The 26,012-nt window shown below is 42.6% G+C and overlaps 4 protein-coding genes across 15 annotated transcripts; 2 read left to right on the top strand and 2 right to left on the bottom strand.

Moving 5' to 3' along the window:
- Nucleotides 1–47: 47 nt before the first annotated feature.
- On the bottom strand, nt 48–6,643 carry sufu (suppressor of fused homolog (Drosophila)). The gene is made up of 12 exons (XM_040178513.2): nt 6,184–6,643; nt 5,722–5,856; nt 5,325–5,461; nt 3,855–3,997; nt 3,533–3,618; nt 3,288–3,360; nt 2,893–3,049; nt 2,628–2,730; nt 2,096–2,230; nt 1,705–1,843; nt 1,517–1,585; nt 48–1,402 (listed from the first exon to the last, which is right to left on the bottom strand). The coding sequence occupies exons 1-12, from the start codon at nt 6,330–6,332 to the stop codon at nt 1,313–1,315; spliced, it is 1,416 nt and encodes a 471-aa protein (XP_040034447.1). The 5' UTR covers nt 6,333–6,643; the 3' UTR covers nt 48–1,312.
- A 4,591-nt stretch (nt 6,644–11,234) lies between these two features.
- Nucleotides 11,235–14,668, bottom strand: mettl18 (methyltransferase 18, RPL3 N3-histidine). 2 transcript variants are annotated; one of them, XM_040178521.2, is made up of 2 exons: nt 14,290–14,668; nt 11,235–12,339 (listed from the first exon to the last, which is right to left on the bottom strand). In XM_040178521.2, the coding sequence occupies exons 1-2, from the start codon at nt 14,392–14,394 to the stop codon at nt 11,389–11,391; spliced, it is 1,056 nt and encodes a 351-aa protein (XP_040034455.1). In that variant the 5' UTR covers nt 14,395–14,668; the 3' UTR covers nt 11,235–11,388. The 2 variants fall into 2 exon arrangements, with proteins under 2 accessions (XP_040034455.1, XP_040034456.1); XM_040178522.2 differs by lacking the exon at nt 14,290–14,668 and adding an exon at nt 13,023–13,464.
- A 25-nt stretch (nt 14,669–14,693) lies between these two features.
- On the top strand, nt 14,694–18,684 carry zdhhc16a (zDHHC palmitoyltransferase 16a). Of its 9 annotated transcripts, none has more exons than XM_040178518.2 (11): nt 14,694–14,889; nt 15,803–16,060; nt 16,143–16,337; nt 16,435–16,523; nt 16,801–16,829; nt 16,917–17,050; nt 17,234–17,317; nt 17,415–17,500; nt 17,827–17,950; nt 18,057–18,127; nt 18,225–18,684. In XM_040178518.2, the coding sequence occupies exons 2-11, from the start codon at nt 15,827–15,829 to the stop codon at nt 18,325–18,327; spliced, it is 1,149 nt and encodes a 382-aa protein (XP_040034452.1). In that variant the 5' UTR covers nt 14,694–14,889; nt 15,803–15,826; the 3' UTR covers nt 18,328–18,684. The 9 variants fall into 9 exon arrangements, with proteins under 9 accessions (XP_040034452.1, XP_040034449.2, XP_040034454.1 ...); XM_040178515.2 differs by having other exon boundaries at nt 14,694–15,442; XM_078104986.1 differs by having other exon boundaries at nt 14,717–15,442; nt 15,820–16,060.
- Nucleotides 18,685–19,946: 1,262 nt separating this feature from the next.
- On the top strand, nt 19,947–25,684 carry ubtd1a (ubiquitin domain containing 1a). 3 transcript variants are annotated; one of them, XM_040179292.2, is made up of 5 exons: nt 19,947–20,175; nt 20,583–20,672; nt 23,995–24,222; nt 24,683–24,868; nt 25,002–25,684. In XM_040179292.2, exons 1-5 carry the CDS (start codon nt 20,124–20,126, stop codon nt 25,214–25,216), a joined length of 771 nt encoding a protein of 256 aa, XP_040035226.1. In that variant the 5' UTR covers nt 19,947–20,123; the 3' UTR covers nt 25,217–25,684. The 3 variants fall into 3 exon arrangements, with proteins under 3 accessions (XP_040035226.1, XP_040035227.1, XP_040035228.1); XM_040179293.2 differs by having other exon boundaries at nt 19,954–20,026; XM_040179294.2 differs by lacking the exon at nt 19,947–20,175 and having other exon boundaries at nt 20,669–21,946.
- Nucleotides 25,685–26,012: the final 328 nt, after the last annotated feature.

Here is a 26,012-nt window from a genome sequence, read left to right as displayed (position 1 = left end):
AACCTTTTACACATAAAATCTTTAAATAACATTAAGCTCCTCTTCGATTCTTTAGTGTTCCAGGTTTATTTGTGTAAAGACCTACACACTTGTGATTACAATCTTGGCAATTCAGTCATAAGATAGTAAGTACAAAATACGTCAACATCCTAACCTTACATTTGTCATTTTGAATAGAAAAAGTCAAACGAAAATAAGATGCCATCACTTGTTTTAGAAGAGTATATATCTGTTGTAAAATATAATCTTATTGTTTTAAAAAGGAATGCAGTGACAGAAAAATACTGAAGACAGCAGCCTTGATTTAATGTGACTTCTCTTTAACATTTAGCGCTGTGGTCCTCTTCAACACAAGGCACTGAGGCACTACAACGCATTTTCAGTACGGGCCTACTGATAAAAAAAAGAAACACCCATTCGTGTCCACTTGAGAGAACCGTAACAGATTGCTGATCTTTGAAAATGTTCAACGGACTTTACTTCAGAAGATGCATCATAATGCGTGAATTTAAAAAAAATAGAAAGAGAGACTTCTGCGGGGAGGGAGGGGTGGTTTTACCGGCAACATTAGCCAGATAAAACAAGCCGTGTGCTTGTTCGATCCTCGCAGGATGTGAATATGAATGAATCAAAGTTCAGTTGTTTCGTAGAATCGGGACACGTTTGACTGACGGCTGAGGACCAACTTTGGTATGAAATAACACATAAGAGAAAAATGTCCAGCATTTGTAAATACTATACACACTCACACACACAAGCTCAATGAAAAGAAAAAAGAAAACGAATGTCCAACACGTGACTTTTCACTCTTTTCTAAAAAAGGTCAGTGGAATAAATAGAATGGCTTTTTGGACATTAACGTGGTTACGGCCCACGCCGCCACGTCCAGAGATCACAGGACGCAGTATCAAATGTATTTATGATGCACATTTTGGACCTCAGACCGTGGCAGCCTTTAAACTGCAAGAACTTCCTGATCTCCCCTACAGCGAAGGTACCGCCTATGAGGAGTATTCTTACGGGTCAACCATCTAGACGGGCTGGTTTGACATTCTTGAAGAGCACTCAAGCCCAAGAGAAACATTTAAAAACAGTGGGGCTATTCTAAGAATGCGGCAAGAGTCAAAAGAGTTTAGATCCTCCCTTAGATCAAGTTCGGGAGTGAAGCAGTCTCAACATATCAGGGTCGCTGATTCTTCTGGGAGGTCTCCTGTTCACGATGGTCCATTCTGGCAGCATATGTGTGTGTGTGTGTATGTGTGTGTGTTGCATGGAGAGGGTGGAGGGGTTCCAGAGATGAAGTCTGTCCGTCTCATTGCAGTGGATTATCAAACACAGAGTCTGGTAGGACCGAGATCGTCAGCTTCTTTTCTGGCCAACTGTACTCCTTCGGTAACTCGGTCTATTCAAAAAGACAAAAAGGATATAAAAAAAGAAGGTAAAAACAGGCAGTTGAACATCACCAGACAGTGAAAATAAAAATTACACTTAATAAAAAAAAGGGTGTTTAAATTACCTCCTCACGAGTGTTAAGTTCCTGTAAATCCCCCAGCATCCGCTCCACAAACTCCTCAGTCAACAAGATCTACACAAGAAGAGAAGAAGGTTAATAAATGGACTAAACTGGAAACCACTGCATGGAGAACTTAGAGAGTTTACTGTGTGTGTGTGTGTGTGTGTGTGTGTGTGTGTGTGTCTGTATACCTGAAGCCAGGGGCCATGGGCTGCATATGGATGCTCTTCAGTAGCAAAAGCTCCTTCAACGCCGGTGGACACAAATGTAATGGCCGTGTCTCCGTTGATACTTTTGAATGTGAAGTGTCTCCCGTGGAGCAACCGGCCCCTGATAAAGATGAAAGTGTGAACTACATTTGATGCATCCCGCCCAGTGTCGAGCCCCTCACACTGTTCCCATCTCCCCCTCTCACACAAAGGGGCTTGTTATCCTCAGATAGATTACATAAAGCGAGCTAGCCACACCCATCAAACAAGAGGTTAACAGAACTGAACTACTTGTTTATCCGTCGGCCTTTGGAGGCAATCCAAAAATGGGTCAATAGTGTATGAGGGAGGAAAAGGGAGAGCGGCGCAGTACCGCAGGCAGAGAGGCAACAGCGTGCCCGACTCTTGGTTGAATTTCAGATGGACGCTCTCCAACTGCCGAGTTCGGACCAGCTCATGAGGAACAATGGCCGCTGAACTCTCACTCTCTAAGCTGTCCTTACGACTCCTGGGAAAAACACACGAGAGAGAAAAAAAAAAAAATAGGGGATGGTAGAAAAGGGGAAACATAAGTGAGGAAGTCCGATACGGTACAATCAGCTGCAAAAAGAAACGGCAGAAAAACAGCTACTGTGAAGGAAAGAAAATGGCAGCTCCTCTGTCATCGTCTGCGATGGAAATGTACAGACAGATTGCACAACGCCTTTCAGGGAGCGGTTACCCGACTCATTAACAATGAGAGAAGACAGAAGCAAATGTGACGAACCCCAATGTCACGTCTGAAACTATAAAACATCGGCGATAACAGTTCAGATTACAGCCGTGCCCTGAGTCAGAGCTCTCCTGGTGGAGCCGTGCTGAGCTGAACCTGTGTGTGTGCGTGTGTGTGTGTGGGAAACACCTACTGAGGTCTCTCGTGGCCCTGTCTCTGGCTGCTGATTGGTGGTATCGCCGCCTTGCTGTTAAACTCCAGCCCTTTTCTCAGGGTCTCTCTAATCTGCTCCGTGTCTGTCAACACACAGACAAAAAATCCGCCTGGAATCAGCCAATCATGGACCGGTAAACCGCGAGGAACCAGAACTCGCGTGCGCGGACGGGCGACGCTTTCTGCTCGGCAGATCCTTAAATTAGATGACGTACTATTTTCTCTGATTTGGGGCCTCGGCATACCTTTGTCCGAGAGCCTCCGTGGCTGTGAGCCGATACAGATGGATCGGCTGTCCTCCTCATCCTCCGGCGGTCGACTCAGGTCGTCCCACACACATTTGGCGCTCACCCCGCTCAGGTTGGAACCCTCCGTCTCAATCCCCTGGTCCACTCTCTCCTGCTTAGATGAGCAAGACATATACGCAATAATCAACACTAGCTCACATGAAACTACAACGTGGGGCCAGCAGGGGGCAAAATAATGCAATGGTTGATTTAAAAGCAATTTCTTCTGTGAATTAATCATTTTTATGCTTCTTCTTAAATGCAGATTGACTCATTTCAGAGAAATGTATGAGCCCATCTCTGGCAGACAAAAGATTTTAAAGGCTTTGGTGTAGAACTTAATAAAGCCTTACTTGTAGGTGTGGATCAATGTCAAAAATGGTCTCCCCTCTCCGCATGTCTGTGATCAGCCAGGAGCCACCGGCTCTGCACACAATTAAATTGTCAACATTAGTCCAGGTCAGCTTTAACCGCAGCCATTAATCAGGCTATAATAACACAGCAATCCAAAAGCAAGGAAACAGAATAGTGTTGTTTAGAAATCTAAAAGCGTCGCTATGATGATCATATAGCAGAGTCGTTGCACGCATGCACTCACACTCTGACTCCGCGCATCAGCTCCAGGATGCCCTGGCCGTTCCATTGTTGTGCTGCCTGGAGCTCCTCTGTACAGACGCCCACAATCTACAGGAGAGGGTGCACAGCATGAACGTGTGTGTTCGGTACTTTCTATCAATGTTTGCTACCATTATGCCATATTGACAAAACGTCACAAAGGGTTTAGTCTGCAGGCTGCAGGACCACAGTCCTGGAACAATTCAACATGATGTGACGTAAAAGGGGCGCAGACCGTACAGTGCATCCCCCCGTACTGGAAATGTAAACGTATGACTATGGGAATATCGCATATTTGAACCAACCTGAAGAAAGCTCACTGAGCCGAATGGTGTCTGCACGGGTTGCATCTGTGGGTCCTCTGTTAGCAACATGTGCTGGATACGAGATTCACTGTTGTCAAGTGGACTGTGCCACGATATATGGTCACCACTACAAAATGTGTTTTCTGTAAAAGGGACATAAGGAGACATTCATTTTCCAAGTAGGACAAAACAGGCTGTTTTAAGTTGTCTGGAGCGCACACTTTGCAAAGTGCATTTGGGCCTCTGCTTTTGGTAACCAGTAGAAAGCGGTCCAACTTTCCTTCTTTTCATCATCCAATGGTACAGAATTGATGAAGGAAAAGTTACAGTAACGAGTCAAGATGGACACAGATCAGCAAGAGGGGGGTAACTGAGAAAAGCGGAGAGGCAAATACGGCAAGAAAAAGCATAAAAATGACCATTCCATCTGAGGAATCCGTCTACTTGGGAGGTAACATGCACCCAGTCCAAGCTTCGCTGCAGGAGAAAAGCAAGGGGGAAGATGGCCAGGAGTCAGCATTCATGGAGCTCAGGAGTCCAGCCCACACACACGCAAATTGACCCCAGCTGGATAGCAGAGAAGGGCTGGGTGGTGAGGAGAAGGGAGCCTCGAAAAGGAGAACCGTCTTCTCTTTCACGGCGTGCAAATGCCTCTTCCCCTCTCAACAACACTTTATTGTGGACAACATAATAGACAGACCAAGTTAAAGAACTTAGCGGCGGAGCATTGTACCCATTACACACAGCATATCAAGTCACACTAAAACAACGTTCCTTTTGACATTTGTGAAGGCAATCCTTTTAAAACGGCAAGGGGGGAAATGCAGAAATTAGACTTCCTGTCAATACCCAGAGCTCTAAAACACTAATGTCTGCGTGCTGCAGTCCCCGCTTTACATGCACATTTGAATGTATCACAACCATTACAAAGAACACATTGGAAGGATTCACAAAGACCTGACAAGGAGGCATGTCAACTGCAGCCGAAGGAGTTGGTCAATCAAATAAACATATGCTGAGAAGTCATTTACTAGACTATTAGCGAAATGACTAAGTGGAAAACCCAAACCATTGCCATGTCACACATTTTCCAGGTGACAATGTCTTTCACTACATCTCAATTTAAGAGTCACTTTATTGATTAGTCAACCAGCTCCAAAATGCAAAATGCCCTAAATAACAGAAAATGACGTGTTTGCGGGCCTAACTCAGTGTCACAAACCTGCTTAGTTAATCTGACAAATAGCTTAAACGTTCAACTAAACTAAGCAAAGATCACTTTCTTTTAAATTGCCTATTACCAAAATACTACTAGATTATTGGTGCTTTCAATGACACTGAATTTCTACAATTCTGAATTAAGGGTATTAAAATAAATAGCTAACCTGGGCTTTGAGGTGTTTGAATGTTTAGTTTCCTCTTGTAAACATGCCAAAGGGTACAGCAACGTTCTGTTTAGTGTGCCCTTACCGGACTGGAAAACATAGCGAGCCAGGCCTTGCATGAGTTCAGCCGGCCATGTTGGTGGAGCCGTCTCTCCCGTCTCTCTCTTGAGTCGAAACGTGAGCTCAAAACCAAACCCACTGGGTCCGTCTGCCCCTGTAAATCTAACACACGCACAAATGGAATAACAAAACTAAATGAACAAAACATCGTGAACTGTAACGACTTCCTATGTGCATTCACATTAATTAAAAAAGACTAGATGTGAGGCCACTTTAACAACGTAGGATTGAACTAAGGAGAAGAAGAAAACAAACAGACAGAAGACACTTTTTCAGTATCCAATCAAACGTGTTGTTGTTGTTGTCTCCAGGTGCCCTGTGCAACCGGAAGTCACGTGTTTACATTAGCGCAGCACACTTACTCGTGAACCCTATTGTCTCCATACAGGTCACTCAGCCCAAAGCTGACGTAGTGCCAATGCTCCTGGATGTCCTGAGCCGCACAGCCCGCACTCCTGTACATGCTTATGTAGTCTAACGGGTCTGGTCCCCCCAACCTGCAGAAAATGATAAGGGAAAAACACCAGCCAGGTCAAAACATTGTTGTTGTTGTTGTGGTGGTCGCCGTCGTCTCTTGTTTACTTTGGAGCACACCCAAGTACAGGCGGTTAGCTTAACTCGGGGCATGACTTGATATGTTGAGTACTAAACCCCTCAAAAAGTAACGTCGCAGTCCGCGGTACGAGCACTACGGCTGCTGTAACGTCACGTAACGTTACTTTGCTGGCACGTTAGCTTAGCATCGAACGTTAACGTTAGGAAACGACCGGCTAAAAAGTTTAGCCTCCACCACACAGCGTTAAACTTCCTCCACAGATACCCACCAATATTTAACAATGGCCGTAACTTGAAGCGGGTTGGCCTGTTCGGGGTAAAGTCGCCGGCATTCCCCGTAGATAGCCTGCAGTCCGGGGGGAAACAGCGGCACCAGCCCGTGGGTTTGAACACCGCTGGTAGGCCGTACCTCATCCATGCCACGGCCGGGAACAAAACTTTTCTGTTTAAAAACGCAGCGTATGTGCTGTTATCTTCTATTGTCCACCTCCAGCTCCACGAAAGCCAGACAACCGTCAACCATAAAGGCTTTACACGACAATTGTTGAACTACTCAATACAGGTTTATTCACGATCGTGGGTGCTACACTAGCAAGGGTCCAGCCTGTTGCTATTCCCGTGTTAAAAAAAACAACCTCGCCATTGGTTGGATAGTTGCTATGACGTACCTGATTGATGGCCGGTAAGGGCCAATGGAGAGAGGGGTTATAGGAGAGCCGTTTAGTGGAGAGGCACGTCATTGGACATTTTAACTGCCATGGCGGCTCATGGATCCTCTCAATAGTTCAACGAAGTTAGTCGCGTATGGCGGAATGGACCTTCTGGGATGGACTTTTCAAATTTAAAATGTTCTATGTATTACTACCGCTGCATTAAATGAACACGTTCATTAAAACAATCGAAATCGGAGAGGAAAATGGGAGGACCTTCTGAGATGAAAACCAGTTTCGATTAAACATAGGTATGTCATTTTAAAAAATGACTCATATTTATTGTAAGATACTACTAAATGAAACTATTGATGATCACAACTAATGTTCCATATCTTATGCTGGGAACAGAGAACCCACCTTATCTCTCAATGCAATTTCCTGTGCGAGCCTTTGAGTGTCACTCTCTTTTGTTCTTTGCTCTCTCTCAGCACAATATAGACATCAGCAGCACCATAAGCCTCGTTTTTGAAAACCCTTCTTTTATTACTTAAAAATAATTAAAAAAAACAATAGTTGTCATTTTTTAGTGAAAACTTCTAAATGCACTTAATTTTTCTCAGTGGAATTAAAATATTGGCAGATGCTTCAGTCTCCTTCTGTTTTTTGAGTGTCACTTGAATAGTTGTAATAGTAGGTGAGAAAGGTTTTAGATTGAAGTTGTTCCGTTTTAACATGAAGTTAAAGTGGTCGTTGTGATCCAGTTACTAACTATCTAAATAAGACCTTAGATGAGGTCTGGCTGGTCTCACAATTTCCCAATTTTACTTTAATAAAAAAAGAAATAGATGTTTGTAAATACGTATCTAGTTGCTCTATATGAACATTGGAAATAGATTCATTTTTTGGCTGCTAATTAGCAAAAATCTCTGTTTCTACAGATTTCTACCCATATCTGCGCATAAAATTTGCCTGCAAGTACCTTGAACTATATGAAGTCAACGTGAATAACGTCACAAACAAGCATTTTAGCCTTGTGTTAACGCAACTTTTAATGGCTCTGGATTTTAGGTTCTAATGGATTTGTTGATACTTGAGGTTGGCCGATGCGGCGTGAACCAAACTGTGGCCATGGGACATTTTAGGGTTGAGGCTCTTGCAGGAGAAAAATTGGCCTAAAGAAAAAAAACCTCAACTATCTAATTTTTGAAAAAGTATTGATTTAGGAAACAAGGGTGGTAAATAATTCAACCGTATACTCAACCCCTGTGAGAGATATTTGTACAACTAAAGATGAACTCTGGAGGGGTACATTTACAGAACTAAAGTATATACGAAAACAACTTTATCTAATCAAATGATTTTAACCACAATGTCTACTGGTTTACTACAAATGTATATGACTGAATCTTCCTCTTATAAATGAATGTATTTCAACGTGCTGTTTTGAATTGTGTCTTTCAGGCTGTCTATGATTTTGTAATTGAAAAGGATGTTGGCTTTTGTTTTTAATCACATTGTTTATTACTAATCTAGACTAAACTGTCATAACCATGACTGCAGATTTTAATCTGAAAAAATCGGTCGACATATGCGGGTCGTATGAGGCCGGTGTCCTCAAATTTCTGATATTATTTCTTCTCTCACTCTCTTTATTACTTAAATGCTGCAGTATTTTAAATAAAATAAAAGGCAAGTCAAAAAATCACAAACATTATCTTTGATTATGTTTATTATGAAAATACAATATGCATGATTAACTCGTATCAATCATTTTACAAATGTATATTCTAATCACAGTAAAAGTATACGCAATTTGAAAATATCTCCTTATTAATCATTCAAAGAAAGGTAACAATATACACAAAATCTACGGGGCATTAAAGCTGACAAATTAGTACCGTACCAAAAGAACTGAGCCCATAGATGACACCTGAAGATGCCACCATCTATGGAATTCAGTTCTCATAGTACAACACTCATCCAAAGTTGGTCCTCAAGAGTCCAGAATGGACGTTTAAAACAACTCATGCTTCATTAATGAAGCTCTTTTTCAACTCAGTTTACTGCCTAATCTTAACGTAATACAAACAATTAGTCAATCAGACAGCTTTAGGTCCTTCTGGAATGAACATCTTGAAGTTTCAGAAGTTACAAGATGTTGAGCTGCACGTTGAACCTGAGTCACTCGTGACCTTCCCCATTTGACAAGAAATGCTGAGTGAAGATAAGATGATAACATCTGCCTTACTTCATTCATTGAAAGATTTAGCAATAGGTTATTACAGCAACTAAAGATGATTGATCATAGTTGGCCTTTGCATTATACACTTTAATACAACACATGACGTATTTTCTCATTTGTAGACAACGGATTGAGAGGCATTCCAGGGAAGTGCCCTGAAACCAAAGTAGGACACAAAACTCCAAAAGTTCGTTATGATTGAAAGGATCCAATGAAACATTACTGCACGGGAAGAGGTATTCCTGGAAATGCTTCTAAACCAGAGAAAACAAAAGTCTTTCCACCAAGCTGATGCAAGCACTGGTGACAGTGCTGCAGTCCAGGCACGAAATGACTTGTCAGTAGTGGCATACACACCAAGGAACATTAACTGCGTTTACTGATAGGATCTCTTCCTTTACCTGAAAAACACCTCGTTGGAGTGCAGGAGTCAACAGGGCAGCAAGATAGATCCTCAATGTTATCTCAGTCACTGGAGTTTATTCAGTGTGTGCACATTCTTTTAGGAGACATGCAACATGGTACAATTAACTTGTTGAGGAAGGCCACACCTGAACACGTTCAGGAAGCTGCTATCTTTCCTGGCAGTTGGACTGGGAAACAACCCGTTTTACAGCCTATCGCTAGAAAAGAATTCCCCTATTAGGTGCCATGAATTCAGTCCTACGGCACCAGTTCAAACAGCGGGCTCATTAGCGCGGTAAGAGAGCATCGACACCTTTCATCTGCTAGGAGTTCAAAAATGTGGACGTTTTTTTTACTTTTTTTACATTCTATTTAAAAAAAGGTCATAAACATTTTGAAAACCGTGGTTTTCAATAAGAAAAAAAATAAATTTACATTTCTGACAATTCTGACAAAAATGATTTCTTTTTTATATTAACCACAATTCGATTAGTTTGTTTTCTACTCAAATACTTACCCCAATCACCAGATGAAACTTTCCTCCCCTGATCATGAATCCCATCAGAAATCCATCTCCTCGTGGAGGCCTCCCAGGACGGCGCCCTCGGCGGGTCGAGCCTTCGAACTACTAAATGAACATACAGTAAGCCCCATCTCCCCGGGTCACTGCTCACTCGCCCGTGTCCTCCACGACCGCGTGGAAGCCCGCCACATACTGTCTTGACATTCGGGCCAGAGCACCTTAAATACCAGCACCTTTCACATCGCCCATCAGTCACCCTCCCTCCCCGCTGTCTGCTTTCTCATACGCGCCCTCCGTTCGGTAAGCCTGACAGTCACTTCCCAGTAAGGAGGAAACGGTGGGAGTGGTGAACAGCACGCCCCCTCACAGTGAATCAACACATAATAGTTTCTGAGGAAAACCATCTGACTCGCCCTGCCCCCCCCCCGTTCCCATAAAGTAAGCAGGGGAAAGGCTGCGTCTGCTCGAGGAAACCAGGAATTCCCCTGCAGGCCGTGAACAGCTGTCGAGAGGAGAGACAATGACGAAGCACACACACTGGAAGTTTGCAAACAGGAACTGAGCTTCAAAGAAGAAATAGTCTTTTAAACAATACAATATGCTTAAATAGTAAGTTACTGGAAAATCTGTCCACCCACGGTGGGTGTTGAAATGCACGTCGCCTTTGAGATGTTGACACTATGTTTCCTAGAAGTGTTTTTATCTTAAAATAAATATCATTTGTCAGATGGGTAGTGGGTCATGCGTCATGGGCACGATGATGATGATGATGAGATTGATTCGAGTGAATATTTGTGTAGCCGGAGTCATTTATTCAGGAGAGGTCTGTTGGGGGTGTTCACAATAGCACAGGCTTTGTAATTTAACTCGTCTGCTCTCCGGTCCTAGTCAAACATTACCGACATGTGATGCTGGTATTGATCGATGAGCCCGGCGGGACAGAGAGCGGGCTCAGCAGGGTGAAACCCTGACAGTAATCAAACAGTTCCATTTGTCACTGACCCCGTGACAACCCTCTGAATTCATCATCCTTTTCTTTTTTACCCAGTCACCACTAATACGAGGAAGTAGCTAGAATCTCATGTGCACTTCCTCAGAAACAAAAGGCAATAGCGCATACCCAGATCCCGTAGTGACATCAACTGATGCTAAAACCCCACAGAATCAAGAGGAGCCATTACCTAAATGAAAGGTACAGAAACCCCATAGAATCCCACCAACGATGTGCACTGACTCCAGAGTCCACTTTCACACTACATCCTTTGGCCGGTAGGATAAGTTGCAATTGACATTTCGTGGGGAACTTCAGAAACAAGCCGGGCTTTCATGCTGTTGTTTGAACACTGGGGAAATCGCATGCAAAGGTCACTGAGCCCATTTCCTTTCTTTTCTCCCCATGCATCTAGAGACCAGTAGCAGCCCCTTTCAACTGTACTGCACTTAGTGGCAGACATATTCACATTCCTATATAGGAGGTATAGGTAACCAAAGACAAAATAGGAGATGACACAGAAGGTTTTATTTAAGCTCTTCCTTGTTCCTTACATGCAGGGAAAAAAAAAATCTTGATGTGTTTATTAAATCTGACTTTGCTGAGGGACAGCGGTTACACGAACGAAGCTGCATGTCAAAGCCAGCTTGCTTTGCCTCTTCAAAGGCCCTTAGACTTTCTAAAACGGAGGACGACTACGTGTCTCTGCAGTCCCTCGTCACCATCCCACAGGTGGTCCACAGAGAAAATACCCCTCTGCTCCACGAATGTCTCAAACAGGTGCAGCCCGCCCCCGACGCCGAAGTAGTGCGACTTGGTGGCGAGGTAGACCAGTCCGCCCGGGGCCAGCAGCTGGTGGAGGGCCTCGTGTAGCGCTGGGTAATAGGCCGGGTTGTAGATGGTCTCGGAGGTGAATATAATGTCATATTTTGGTAACGGGTCCTCCTTTTTAAGGAAAGCAAGAAACGTGCTCCAGTCGCCGGAGAAGAAACGACACCTGGCTAGTGGATGGTGCTGGGACAGGTCCGCGGCTCTAATCTTAGGTGGCGGGCTGCCATCTTTTATCTTTTCTTTACAACCATCTTCCTCCTGTACTTTTCCCCCGCCACTCCCTTCTTTGTCTTCTTCGCTATCTACTTCATCGTCTTCTTGGCAGTTTAGTGTTACATTTGGCACAGTCAGCTGTTCAATAACTGTACTGTTATAATCTTGAAAGTGGATCTGCGTGGCTCCCCTCTGCAGAGCCAATATCCCCAACAGCCCCGCTCCGCAGCCCAAATCCAAAACCGCCTTCCCCCTAAAGGTCTCTCCGGCTTCCTCGAGCCGCTCCAGAAGGTCGTAAGTGCACTCCCACACCTTAAGCCCTCCCTCGTACAGGCCGGAGATTAGATCGGACCTCTGCTCCGCGGTGCGGGAGAGAATTTTCTCCCCGTCCTCTCTCTCCGAGGCGGTCCTTTCAAAAACGGTCTCATTAAGGAAGCGAAGAGGGGGAAGAGTTCCTATGGTAACCGTTTCAGTGACAGCATCCCTGAGGAGGAAGTGCGTGTCAGATGGTGGAAGGTGCTCTTTGGCTTCTTTTACTGGCTCTGCTGGTTTGGCAACATGCTCCATCTGAAAAAAAAAGCAGTTACAGTTAAAGACCAAATGTATTGCAGGCAATGAAAAGTTCATAGTAGCATGGCTTAAGGTCTATTTGGCATGGCAATGTTCAGATTTAAATGATTATGGGGCTTTTGGGTCTTTATATGAGTTTTCTTAGGATTGTGAAAGTAATGAATATGCTGTGCTGTGAAAACTTTCAATTAGCATTTGACTTCTTACTGAGCAATAGGCGATATGTAAGTAGTGGTCCTGTTGATAACTACGTTTCAGCTTTAGCTGAAAATGAAATGAATGTGGGGCAAAATGAAGCAGACAATCCAATATTAATTGTGGATGTGAAAACACCAGGGACATGTAAGAACTTGGATTTAAACAAATCTATAACAGTGTTGATTGGATGTTAATTGGTTTCTAATAACACTACAGATTGTTTTTCTTGTTTTGTTTGTTCTATATTAATTTACTAGTTACATAATGTTTTAAGTCACATACGGCATGTTCTCTACTTTAGAGACTGGTTGAGACGGTTAAGAATTGTCGTCATTTCATTAACTGTGTAACCGCTTCACTGTTTGCAAAGACAATGTTTGATTTGGTTGGTCAAACTGCATTTAGTCACAACCACCCGGGCCAGACAGTTTAGATAAAATGATAATATTCCTCTGACGTTAAGAGACAGAATAACAACTCACCCTTATGCATGTCTTATCAGTATGAATAGATCGTTTCCGCTATGATGTTTTATTCTGCTATGACGTTTTATTGACTGTGCAGATGTCAATGCTCGTAGGCAAGGAGCACAACCGTGTGGGGCCTCACTAGAGGAGGCTGTCGGATGGAGTCAGATGCCCACAAAGCGCATTTTGGAGAATCAGGGTGTGTCTCCTTTTGGCTTTCCTCCAGTTTCTGTGAAAACCCGGATGTGGAGTTTGGTTTACACCCATCTTATCCACAATATAACATCTTGTTTTTTTTTTTGTTTGTATATATCTACAATCTCTACCGGGGCTGGTGAGCCAGTCATAAGCGTTTGGATAAACGCCTGAGCAGCCAACTTTCGTTAAACTATTAAAGTGAATTCCAGCCTAAAACAATATCAGTAGGCAGTGCAACTGCAGCTGTTCTCTATCGTCGGATTCTTCGGAAGGCGGGAATTAAAAGCTGTCTTCCTGTGCCTGTGCGGTTGGTAGAGCCGTATGGCGTCAAAACTAGGGCAAAGTTAGCGTTTAGCACTAGTATAGCTCGTTGACCCCGTCCTAGAAGGACCGAGCCAATCAGACGCAGAGAAAGGTGCCCAGTCGTCTCTCGGTATGCACAGCCAATAACAGCCAATAACAACGCGTTACGTCATCCATAGGGGCGGGGCATGAGCCGATTTGGCAGCCAGAGCACATCCGGTAACTACACCGGTGTACGGTCGAAACACGTTCCCCGTCTATGAGTGTTTCCCTCCAGTAAAAACTGTAGCCTGGGTGAAGGTTTAGCTAGGTTAAACACATATCGATTAAAAACAACGTACAACACTACTCCGGTAGCGTTAGCAATAGTAAGCTTATGATTGGCCAAATAAAACACCCATTACAAGTCGAAGAGCCTGCAGAGTGACAGTTTTAAACTACACGCCAAAATGTTCTTCCAAACAGGTTTTCTGGCGACGGGAGTAGTTAAGGTGTTCATTTTTCAACTTTTCATTGTCATTACGGGTGCACACAGCGAATGAGAGGAGCCACGTGGTCGCACTCGCATGATTATTGTGTAGGTGGGAGCTTTAACGTTACAAAATGGGAGGATTTGGCGATGGGAAGTCTGTCCAGCTCTGAAGTATAAGTGGTGTCCTAAGTAGTTTTTGGAATAAAGCTATATTGTACTGTAATAAGTATACACATATTCTTCTCGACAATAATCATGCGCGCGGTATGTGTTTGAATTCCCATTCATAAATGAGCTAGCGTTACTCACATATTTAGAAGGATTATCTTTCTTTCCATTTTGAAGTTTATTTTCATCCACATCGTCCGGGTTTATTGACTGTGTCGGGACGTCGAAGTTAAAACAAAATGACATGATAACAGCCCAGCACACGGTTAGCTTGGGGAGTGGAAGGTTTGTATCCCAATTTACTGTGGGCTCCGCATGGCGAGCCAGTGGTGGGAGTGTAGCTTTAGCCGAGAGCCGCTAAACGTGAAAACTACAAGTCCCAGCATTCTGAGAATTATAATAAGCCAACTTCTGACCTTTATAATAATAATAATAATAATAATGTAAAGTGATCATTCCAGAAGCATACAATATAGGAATATGCGATTCAATGTGATCTTTTTTGAGGATCTATTTGTCTGAAACGTCTTCATTTATTCCGGACTCAGACTACCATGATGCATTTCGCAGTTCTGGCGCACGCGCACTAGCTACGGATCAGGATCCAGGTCTTAACTGTCACAGAAGGTCCCTGGTCCATCTTTTCTTCGCTCATGTTTCGCTTTAATCTCCCTTTTGCTTATTTTTTTAAAATGTCGGAGAAAGCGGGTGTTTCGGCAGGTTTCTTGCCTTCTTAGAAAAGTGAGTATTTCCCTGAAAATAAAACCTGCAACACGATCGGACATAAGAGCGCAGCACACAGCGTTGTGTTTTGGGAAGGCAAAACAGGGTTAAACAAAAGGGATTTTCGGAGCGTTAGGATTCAATAAGACCGATCACGGCCACATGTATCATGGACACATTATATGTCAAGGCTGTCGTAATGCGAAAGCGTGCCGAGATGCATTGTGGTGGTGCTCACATAGCCTAACGTTAGCTTTGATGATGCTAAGAGCCTGAATGTTGTTGCTGCTGCTGACCACTGCTCACGCGTGTCTGCAAAAAAAACAACAACGAAGAAATAAAACTCCACCCGGACCCCACCTCGTCTGGAATGCAGCAAAGCAAAGTAAGGATAGGCTTTTGACAGTTTAAACAGCCAGCCTCTCTTTCATGCACGTTCGCACCGTTGTCACAATATTTCTATTCGATTCACGAGCGAATGGTATTTTTTTTAAATCTGGATATGGTGAATTATAGAAACAGTTCAACTGCTAAAACATCAAAGTTCACCGGCTCTCAACTGCAGCGCTTGGTAAGTTTGACCTGGTATACTGGATTAGTTAAGAGCTGAGGCGATGGGTCGATCGAATGGCAATTTATACGTAATCCTGATGTTTAAATGCAGACCGTTGTCCGGTTACAGCTTCTTATCTTTAAGGTTTGGCGGTGGTTTGTCAAATTAAAAAAATCATGTTGAGCTTTAGAGCCAATAGACCAAACCATTTATTGATTAATCAAAACCAGGAACTCAAGAGTATGTGATGATTGCAGTTCTACACGTGTCCTTATCAGGAATCAGGAAACATTTTCTGCTTTTTAGTGGATTCACCACACGTGCCATTTGCTGTATTTTGTGTACCCTTTTTCTGATGTACCCCCTCTTCTCTCAAAGGTGTGTGCATATTTCAGATGTAGAATGCGGTGGTGTTCCAGCTCAATGCTCCACCCGCTGCGGTGTGTGCGGGTCAGGTCATGCGCCAGGAGAGGAAAGAACACGGTGCCTTTGTGGATTAGGGAAGTATGGGCATACATGAGACTGCTGGTGCAGTCCTTGTACTTCAGCTCCCTGACAGACTCGGATGTGGTTTTCGACTCGGTCTTTGAACCAGTGTTTTGGACCGTGGACTACGTCACGCGCTGGTTCGGCACGGTGAGTGATTTGTGTTAAGGCTTTATCTGCGCTTTGACCAGTTACAGGTGTTCATAGGTTTTCCTCTGTCTGTTTCCTGCAGGTGTTTGTTTGTCTGGTGGTGATACTGACCGGCTCCATTTTGGCCATAGCGTATCTGATCTTGCTGCCTATGATCTTTCGCACATACACTCCGCTGTGGATTGCTTGGCACGTTTGTTACGGACACTGGAACATGGTCATGATCATTTTCCATTACTACAAGGCCATCACGACTTCCCCTGGGTCACCCCCGACGGTAAGATTTACAAGTACACAACCACAAAAAGCATAACAATCTGGTGTTGATTGAAATGTATGTTTATTAATGCAAGGAAATGTCTTCTTTCAAACAGGAAAAAAATGGCAGTCCGTTTGTGGCAGTTTGCAAAAAATGCATCATTCCCAAACCAGCAAGAACACACCACTGTGGTATCTGCAACAGGTGAGTCAATGAAACTAGTGGATCTAGGGAATACTCCATCAATGTTTTTCTACTGTATAGCTCCCTCTTTGCAGATAAAGGCTGTCTAGCTAATTTAAAATAAAAAAATTTGACCATCATGTCATGCTGATATTTGATTGTCCAGTCTTCAGAAATGTCTCACCGACTTCTCAGTAGGATATATTTGGTTTACAGGCCACAGCCTCATAGCAAGGAAAACCCTCCCAAAATCATATGTGCAGCTTTCAAACTGAACATTGTCTTTGTCCTTTTGCAGGTGCATCCTAAAAATGGACCATCATTGTCGTATCCTTTTGTGCTCACGTCATTTCATTTTTTCAAACATTTGACTAATAAAAGATGGTGGTTTTCCCCTTAATGTCAGCATCTCAGCCTGGCTGAATAACTGCGTTGGCCATTTTAACCACCGTTATTTCTTCTCCTTCTGCGTCGCACTGGCCGTGGGCTGTGTGTACTGTAGCATCAGTGGCAGAAACCTGTTCATAGAGGCATACAATGCTATTGAGGTGAGAGGGCTCAGGCTCGCACCGCCCTGTTTGAGCGCCGTTGTCTCGTCCGACTTGTTGGGTGCCGTCTGTTACTTTTCCTCCATGTCTGGTGTCTTTCTTTGCTGGGTTTTACTGATGCTTACTGACCGTGTTTCTGTCTTTTTAACACTGGGGTTTGTGTATTCGGGCCTTTTCCGTTAGCGCTTCAAGCACCTGGATGGGGAAAAGCCTGGGGTACCGGTCACGGGGATGGGAGTTCTCATAGGGCTTCTCCCCCCTGGTCAGGTACTGTTTCAAAAGTTCACACGCAATATAGGGTGCTTGTGTGTTCTTGTTAAAAAATCTCTTGGTTATTGAATATGTTTTTTTTTTTTTTGTCTAGACCACCTACCAGACAGCTGCACCTCCGCATACCTTTAAGGAAAAGCTGATTCACAAGAGCATCATCTACATGTGGGTGCTCACCAGGTAAAAACACACACTGTTGGACCGTGCCACCTACTTTTTCACAGTCTGCACAAACGTGTTCAAAGCATGGTTTGTGCTTTTAGTGTGTTCACGCACTTATGTATAACAACATAAGTATGCATACTCAACTGCAAGAATGCTTGCGCGAGCTGTTTATTGAGACTGTTGCTTCTTCTTTGCCAAATTTAATCAGCAGAGGTATTCCAAGATTGCAATTTGATTGACATGTGTTTAACCAAGACATCTGTGTGTACAAACAATGTGTACTATAAATTCCACACTGTCAATAGTATAAAAGTGCAGGACCAATTGTTTTGTTCTGTTAGCACTGTGGCGGTGGCCCTGGGGTCTCTGACCCTTTGGCACGCAGTCCTCATATCCAGAGGAGAGACCAGCATCGAAAGACACATTAACAGCAAAGAAAGAAATCGAGTGGTCAAACGAGGAGGGGTGAGCATGTCGGATATTTCACGTGTATAAAATATTTCCGGGTTTATTTAAAGGGAAAAGACCGTGAAACCAATTTTTAAACGCTCCTTTCTCCTTTTCTGTCCAGGTTTACAGAAACCCTTTTAACCATGGCAGGCTGAACAACTGGAAGATCTTCTTGGGCGTGGAGAAGACAAGGTGTGTCTCTCTGAGGTTAAAGCAGTTTCACTCATGGCCAATGCTGCCTCGTCTTTCTTGTAACCTGTTCTGCTTGATTTCTCTTTTCTCTCTCTAGTCACTGGTTGACACGCGTTCTGCTTCCCTCTGGACACGCCCCACCTGGAGATGGTTTGAAATGGGATGTCTTCCCTGTTAAAAAGGACTTAATACCCGTATGACCGGCTCGACTCAGGCGTACCTGCAGCCTAATGTCAGCGGTTTCTGCTGTTTCCAACTCAACCTGGTCATTTGATCCGGTTGACGGTTAGGATTCCTCTATGGTGGCTTCATACAGCGGAAGAAGTGGGAACATATCAGCGTCCATTACCTCTAACAGTTGCCGTGACATTGCTCATGGTTTACATCTACATTTTTCATCAGTGCAAAAGGAAATGTGTCAAATGGATGGTTTGTTCTCTAGTGGGTTTTACAAACATGTTTTACTTGACTTTGAGCTTTGTAAAACTGCAGGACCAAGATAATGTGTTATTTATCTGTATTTTTTACCTGTTAAGTTAATAAATCTTTATAAAGTGCTTGGTTCAGACGTTCATTCACAGTTTTTAGTATTTTATGTCCTGTTCTGTATTAAATGCAGTTTGATAAACACAGCAATGACAATCTCATCAGAAAAATGGTGAATGCAAGAGATTTGCAGATTAAGGGATGATATTGGATTTTAAACGTTCGCAGCCCTCTCTCCTCCTGTTCATAGCATCCCCCACTCCGACCGGAACAGACTACAGGAGCAAACGTGCACACCGACACAAGCCTGTCAGTATTAAATCTCCCAGCAGATGTCATTGTTCAACATGTCAAGTTTGGTCAAAAGCTGTAAAGAATGATTGCATGATAAGGATAATTGATCATGATAACCATTTAGAAAACAATGGAAGTCTCCTGCTAGGTTTATCTTAAGAGGTCATCAATTGGGGTAATTAGGGTGAATCAGCCTTTTTAAATAGTTTAAAATTATTTAACACTTTCTACTATTCCTACGCGTTAACCATAACCTGTTGATGCTTAGGAAGGTTTGTGTTTGACACGATTATGCCTGCATCGACCGCATGAGGTGAGGTCGAGCATACTGGTGCAAATAAGGCCATACCTTCAGCCTGTGCTCTTACAGAAAGAAAACGGAACAATATCAACATTCTCATGAAGGTCATCATTGACTCTCACTGAGTTGGATGGTTCAGGAGCAATAGTAGACTATTCCACACTGACACACTTCAGGACGCTTTCTGTTTTTAACCTTGCCTGCATATATTACATATGTGTATGGATAGTATAGCTCATAGAGGATTTAGCATAATCCAATATAGATTCAAACTCTATTGTTCCTACATATATAAATACTCATATAGAAACAATCTGAAAATGAACAGACATACTAGTAGATTTTAAGTTTTATTCCACACATTAGCTATGCAATAACCAAATAGAAGCGAATTAACAGCAACATCTGTTGATTTCTCAATCCATAAATCATATAAATACAACTGCACCACGCTGTGTTTTATGTGGAAAGAAGATCTTATCTTATCAAGATATAATAAAAACAATTTGAACAGCTATACTTCCGCCTTGCATTTCAGACTAAAACCCCTGTCAACGACACAGTACAAACTAAATAATACCTAAAAAGTTTACATTTTTTTCGTATCAAGTCCATCTTGTTTTATTATTTCATAATTCTACTTGTTTTTCCAAATGAATGATAATTTTTAATTGCAGTAATTATTGACAGATGGCAACTCTCAATCACTTTTATTCTGGTAAATGCAAAATACTCGCTGTACACTGCGCATGCGCGTAGGCAGATAAGGATTTGACTCTCGACTTATTTCTCTGGACCAACGCAAACGGATTGCGTGGGTGAGCTGCATTTATCATGACTATGGGGGACTACAGAAACTGATGCCTGTATTCTTTCGGACCCACCGTTGAGATTTGCCTCCACTTGGAAGCTCGGATGTGGCAAGCAAACTACAGACGAATGCATCATTTAGCAGACTGGATTTCGGGTAATTATAGGCGAAATTCAGCACAGCTTTTCTTGGAATGATATATAATATAGCAACAAAAAGCAAAAACAATCATTGCATCCATCGGACACAGTGTTTTTATATTTGAAATCCCACAGCTGCCATAAACTGTCGTCGTGTTTAAACACATTTGAAATATTTTTTTCAAAAAACGAGCAACGGCGGCACACGATTGTGTGTCAGCTGGCAGTACACGTGACGTAAACATCGCAGCTGACCGCACGGGAACAAGGGGGTGCTGAGCTGGCATTATTCCCTGATGATGTTTTTCATATAGTAATTATATCAGGATTATCCGTGCATTTATCCGACGTGGTCAGATATACATTTATATTGCGAATATGTCGCTGGATTGAAGCCTTTGCTCCTTGGTGTTGCTCGTATAGGGACAGTGATGGGAGGCTGTGTGGGAAGGAGCAGCATGGAGGGACAACAAGGGAGTGCCCGAAGCTCGACAAGAAGCAAAAAACGTGGAGGTAAGAGCTGGTGACACGTTGGGTTGCACCCATATGCATGCTTTAAAAACAGTGCTGCACAAAATCAAGTAATGTAAACGTTCGTGATGATATCCGTTGACCGGAAATATAAGAAGAAATTATTTCTATGCATTATTTTCATTTTGAGTGTTGTTGCAAGTGAGATGAGAGGACATTGAGTTTGAGAGACCTGCACATTTTCTAAAGGACACCGTTCTATTAGCTCAGATTACAAGGTAATTATACAGTCAATTAAATGGCTTCTGTGGTTATATGTTTAAATGCTGTGTTATATACTACCCATCTTATGTTACATTAGACATATAATCATATCAGGACAGATTGTCATTTGACAAGATGATGCAGCCTCAACAATTCAGGTATTTAGGTTGAAATGCAGGTTTGGGGATTTCTAACCACACCCCTGTTCCAAAGACCTACGTCTCTTTCTGAGAGCTGCCTGTCCGTCTCAGGTGTAAAATATTTAAGGCCTCATGGCTTATTCTAAACTTTGCTGAGGACCAGCGCGTTTCAATTGTGTTACATACACTCCTTGTTGAAAAAAGTGCCAATGCACTCCGCTGGATTGTCATACATTATGCAAGAAGTAGCAGCACGTTCACAGGCTCAGACCTGCTGTTATCAGATACAAGCACAGAAGGCCTTTGGAACTTGCTGCCTATCAATTGAGAAAACATATGAGCACTCATTCACAAAGGAAAAGCAACCAGCAGGTGCAGTAGCTCCTCCTGTAATGTCCTGACAGGGCTTTATTGTCTGTTAATAGGTTTAGTATGCTGCATTTGGATATTTCTATCCTGTCTCCTAATAGAGCTAATAGGATTACACCTAAAGAAGCAAGTCCGGCTAGAACAACAAACTCACTCTCCCCACCTATTCAACCTCTGTCGATTACCTGACCCGGCGGTATTTTGAGGCTTTTAAGTATTTGTTATTGAAAGGGATATAAATGGAAGGACTGACATCTTAAAGTCAACTGGGGAAATACGAGACTGTTAACTGAGTGTCTGAAGTGGAGGCTTCTCATTGACTCGGCGGCTGCCTCCTCAATTGAGACACCTGTTGCAACACGCTGGTTGGACACCGCAGGGTTGTCCTCGTCCTCCGGGGTCGTGGTCGTTTTGGTCATTCAGGCAGACTTTTAACTGACTCAAATCAAAACCTCAAAGTAAAAACAGCTATGGGAGTACCCAACTCCAGGGAATACAACTACTATCAAGCGCCAAACACACCCTTTAGGATTTTGCTGAAAAGTAAGTATATATATCTATATATTTCTGTGTGGGCTGAAAGGTGGAGCTTCATGTTTTCACATTATTTCAAACGTAGTTTGTTTCTTGGGATTTTGTGCGCGTACAAAGAGTTCAAAACACCTGTGCTGTTGATGCTGTGGTTTGTGTGTTTCTTTGATGGAGATGTGAAACTGCTTTAATTCAATTTGGGTTGCAGCGCTGATGTTTACTGATGACTGTTGGCTTATTGACCTTCAGGCTGGTGTTTCTGACCGGTTCTGTTTACATGATAGAAGAAGGGTCGATTTCTATTTGGGTACAACTTTGTTAATAGTTTTCCATCCACCAGAAATGTTTAAAATTGAGCAAAATGGACTTTACCCTCACACTTTAATGTACACAGTCAGGGTCACAGACTCGCAACAGTAAGAAGGTGGATAACATAGTTTTCAAATACTGTAACACAGAACCAAACCATGAAAGAGCCCACAGTAATGCTTAATAATATATGTTATGTAAAGCTCAAATTAAGCATGTTTGGTTTAGTTATGCTGTCGGCCATGTTTGTAGTTTCCAACCTCATGAGATGAAATGTAATTTGTCATTGCACAACAGATCAATTCAATTTACCTTCCAGTCTCTTCAGTCAGGCTGCTTGTTAGGACTCAAGACACCTATAATGTTTGCACGTCTATGCTTGGCATGTCAATGCAGTCCTTTGCTGCCTGTCCACAACAACAAAAGTGAAAATGGAAGCTAGAACATTTCACATTTTGAATTTTTCATGAACATGAGACAAGTATGTCGAATATAAAATCTGTTTCTTTATTGATGATATGTAATAAATGAAATTGTAAATAATATCATATTTACTTGTGTACTTAGGCACACATACATAAAATACAATTTGTATCAATCCAAACTGGAACCCTGTGTTCCCTCGATAAAGGTCACGGTGTGACATTTATCGTTTCATGGTGGTGTGCATTATTAATAACATATTTCAATTCAGGGAAATGGCATCTTATACCCAACATTTATTATTGTTTTGAAACGTTTCCCATCACTATACATACAGTAAATGACTGCGGTGATGTTTAGTGTGATAATTGATTTGTAGAAGCTTTGTCTTTACATTTCAGTTTGCTTTAGCTTTTAGACTTATAATTGTCCCCGAGTATTTCTGCTTGCTTTCATTGGCCAGAGAGCGCTCATCTCTCCAACTAATGCCTCATTGGATAGAGCCAGATAAATCGTGTTGTGTGGAGCCTGATTACTGCCTATAATCCACCATGTGTGTGACTGCCTCGTGCGCACGTGTTGCTAGTCACTGCGGTAATCCACAACACTATAAATAATCTCTTCCAATCTCCTGCCACTGTGCATCAAATCTACTTTCTTGGTTTGCTGGTACAGTGAATCAGGAGTGCAGCAGAAGTATAAAGTAGATGTTTTTCTGTGTCGAGTTTGGACAAAGAGCATTTTCACGCACGGCACCTCGCTTTGCTAAGCGAATATAGCAAAAGAGACAAAGGAGGCTTGTTGAAGAAAAAATATTCAAGTGGGTTTACACATTGTACATTTTAATGAGCCTCCTTTTTCTTGTCTGACCTCACTTGTGTTCATGACCAGGTGCACATGAAACAATAACTTTAAAATACATTTGAAGCATTTATCTTCTATAATGTACTTTGTGTTATATTGGGGAATTTCTTCTCATATCAATAATTTTTTTACTAAGAATATTAATGAAGAGGTAAAAAGTGGTTTATGTTTGTTAGAAATGATCTTCTTAGGGCGATATATATATTGGTAATATTTAAATCACTCAAAATAATTCTCCAGACTTACGTGTGCCTGAGATATTCTTGAAGTTCTACAAATGAATAGTTTTATAGCCCTTGGATCCCTAATAACAAATGAGGCTGCAGCCATATGTGTTTAAAGTTGCTGAAATTCAGGCTACCTTCTTAAAAACTTAAAGCCGTTTGCACGACTGTCGAGCAGAGCAAAGCCATTATGAAAAGGTTCACGGATCTGATCGAACTCTGCCTTGATTTTTCTTTTAGGACGCAATGAGCCTCTCAAGAAGGAGCGTCCGAAGTGGAGGAGCGAGTACCCGATGACGGAGGGCCAGCTGAGGAGCAAAAGGGATGAGTTTTGGGATACGGCTCCTGCCTTTGATGGACGAAAAGAGATTTGGGACGCACTCAGAGCAGCCGCCCTGGCTGCAGAGTGCAATGACCTGGAGCTAGCACAGGCAATAGTGGATGGAGCCTGCATTACTGTTCCCCATGGTATGAACCCCCCCCCCCCCACACACACACACATACACACAAACACAAAGACACACAAACACAAGGGCCCTCTGATGTGGGTCAGTGTGGTTCAGCTAGCGATCAGATAGAACCTCCACACCAAATGCATAAACTCTATGTTTTCAAAAGCTTTTCAGATGCCATGCAGAGATTATTGCTGCAATCGTTACATAAGAGCCACAGTGCTGCGTGACCTCTGTGAATGGATTGGTGCACACAAAGCCATGGCACAGTCAGGTGGAAAAAAAACCCCACTCTGTTCTTGCATATTTATCTACTCGCACACATAAGTGCATTTGCTTTTACGCATTTATGGTTTGAGGACTGGTGCTGGAGTTGAGACGTTTTTAACATTTTTTTTGTTAGAGTTAGTCACTGTTCCTAGCAGAAATATTTTGGGAAACCAGTGTTTATGAAGTCCTTTTTTTCCCCACTGCAGGTTCCCTCACGGAGAGTTATGATGAACTGGGCAATCGCTACCAGCTCCCGGCCTACACATTAGCCCCGCCTGTCAACCTAATCTCTGAAACGTCCAGCGAGAGCAAAGTCTCCGACGCCACACAAAAACAAGCTCAACCGCCTCCGTGCAGACAAGAGTTCCAGCTGCGGGTTCGATTGTCAACAGGTAAAAAAACAAAAACCTCCAGCATGGAATCATCTGGGGTGGAGAATAATTTATAATTCCTAGCTTTTCAGTTCCTCACAGTCTGCTCGGAAATATGTCTCAACCCTATTTGCGCCTTTTTTTGTTTTCTTAGGAAAGGATTTGCGTCTTACTGCCAGCATGGCAGACTCCATCGCTGAGCTAAAGAAACAATTGGAAAAAAAGGAAGAAATTAGCATTTCGCGCCAGAGGTGGTTCTTTTCCGGGAAGCTCCTGACTGACAAGACTCGTCTTCAAGACGCCAACATCCAGAAGGACTTTGTCGTTCAAGTGATTCTCAACATGAACTCTCCTGTCGTAGTAAACTGATTTGTGGGACAGGTTGCTTTGATGAGAGGAAAATGAAAAAGACGTGCCAGAGAAGGGGGGCAGAAGTAGGGCTTGAAATCATTGCAGTGGATTTTGTACATTTTTATATAACAAATTACTGCTTTTATATTTCTCCTTTTTCTATGTTTTCCTTTTTCCAAATGAAGTAAGAACATTGAAAAACACTTTAGATTAGCAGTAGTCCTACAATGCACATTCCAGTGTCTTACAATGTTGTTTGTGTGGAAACCACAGTTCTATTGTTTACACGGGTTCCCCTCCTTGTTGTGTATGTACTTGCTTACTTGTGTATGTCAGTGCTTCGACTGAACATGGTTCACCTGAGGGTCAGATAAATGAAAATACATTCCCCTTTTTTGACAGATGTCTGTCATGCAATTTTAGAAACAAGACAATGTTGGCAAAAAAATGTAGCAAAAAATAAAAATGTAAATATCTGTTTCCATATATGTTGTCTGGTCATGCACCTATGTGCACACTACATTTTCAATTCACATCTGGATATTTGTTATAAAGGAACGGGGTGTCATGAAAGCATCTTTGTAAAAGCTAATGAGAGATAATAAGGTTAGTTTTTTTATTTTATCACTCCAAACAAGAAACTATAGTATTCTGTACAATATGATACTCACTGTACTTGGATAACTTATCAATAAATATTGTACATGTAAAAACAGTTTCCTGATTCTGATGCTTCACCCCTCGGCAGGTAATGGTCGCTCAGCCTACATAGAGAATGTTGTTGTTGTTGTGAGTGTTGTTTTGTGGTGAACAG

The sequence above is a fragment of the Gasterosteus aculeatus genome, chromosome 6 (assembly GCF_964276395.1).
Source record: "Gasterosteus aculeatus chromosome 6, fGasAcu3.hap1.1, whole genome shotgun sequence".
NCBI lineage: Eukaryota > Metazoa > Chordata > Actinopteri > Perciformes > Gasterosteidae > Gasterosteus > Gasterosteus aculeatus.
The sequence above is the reverse complement of the archived record's forward strand: the minus strand, read 5'-3'. Positions and strand labels throughout refer to the sequence as shown.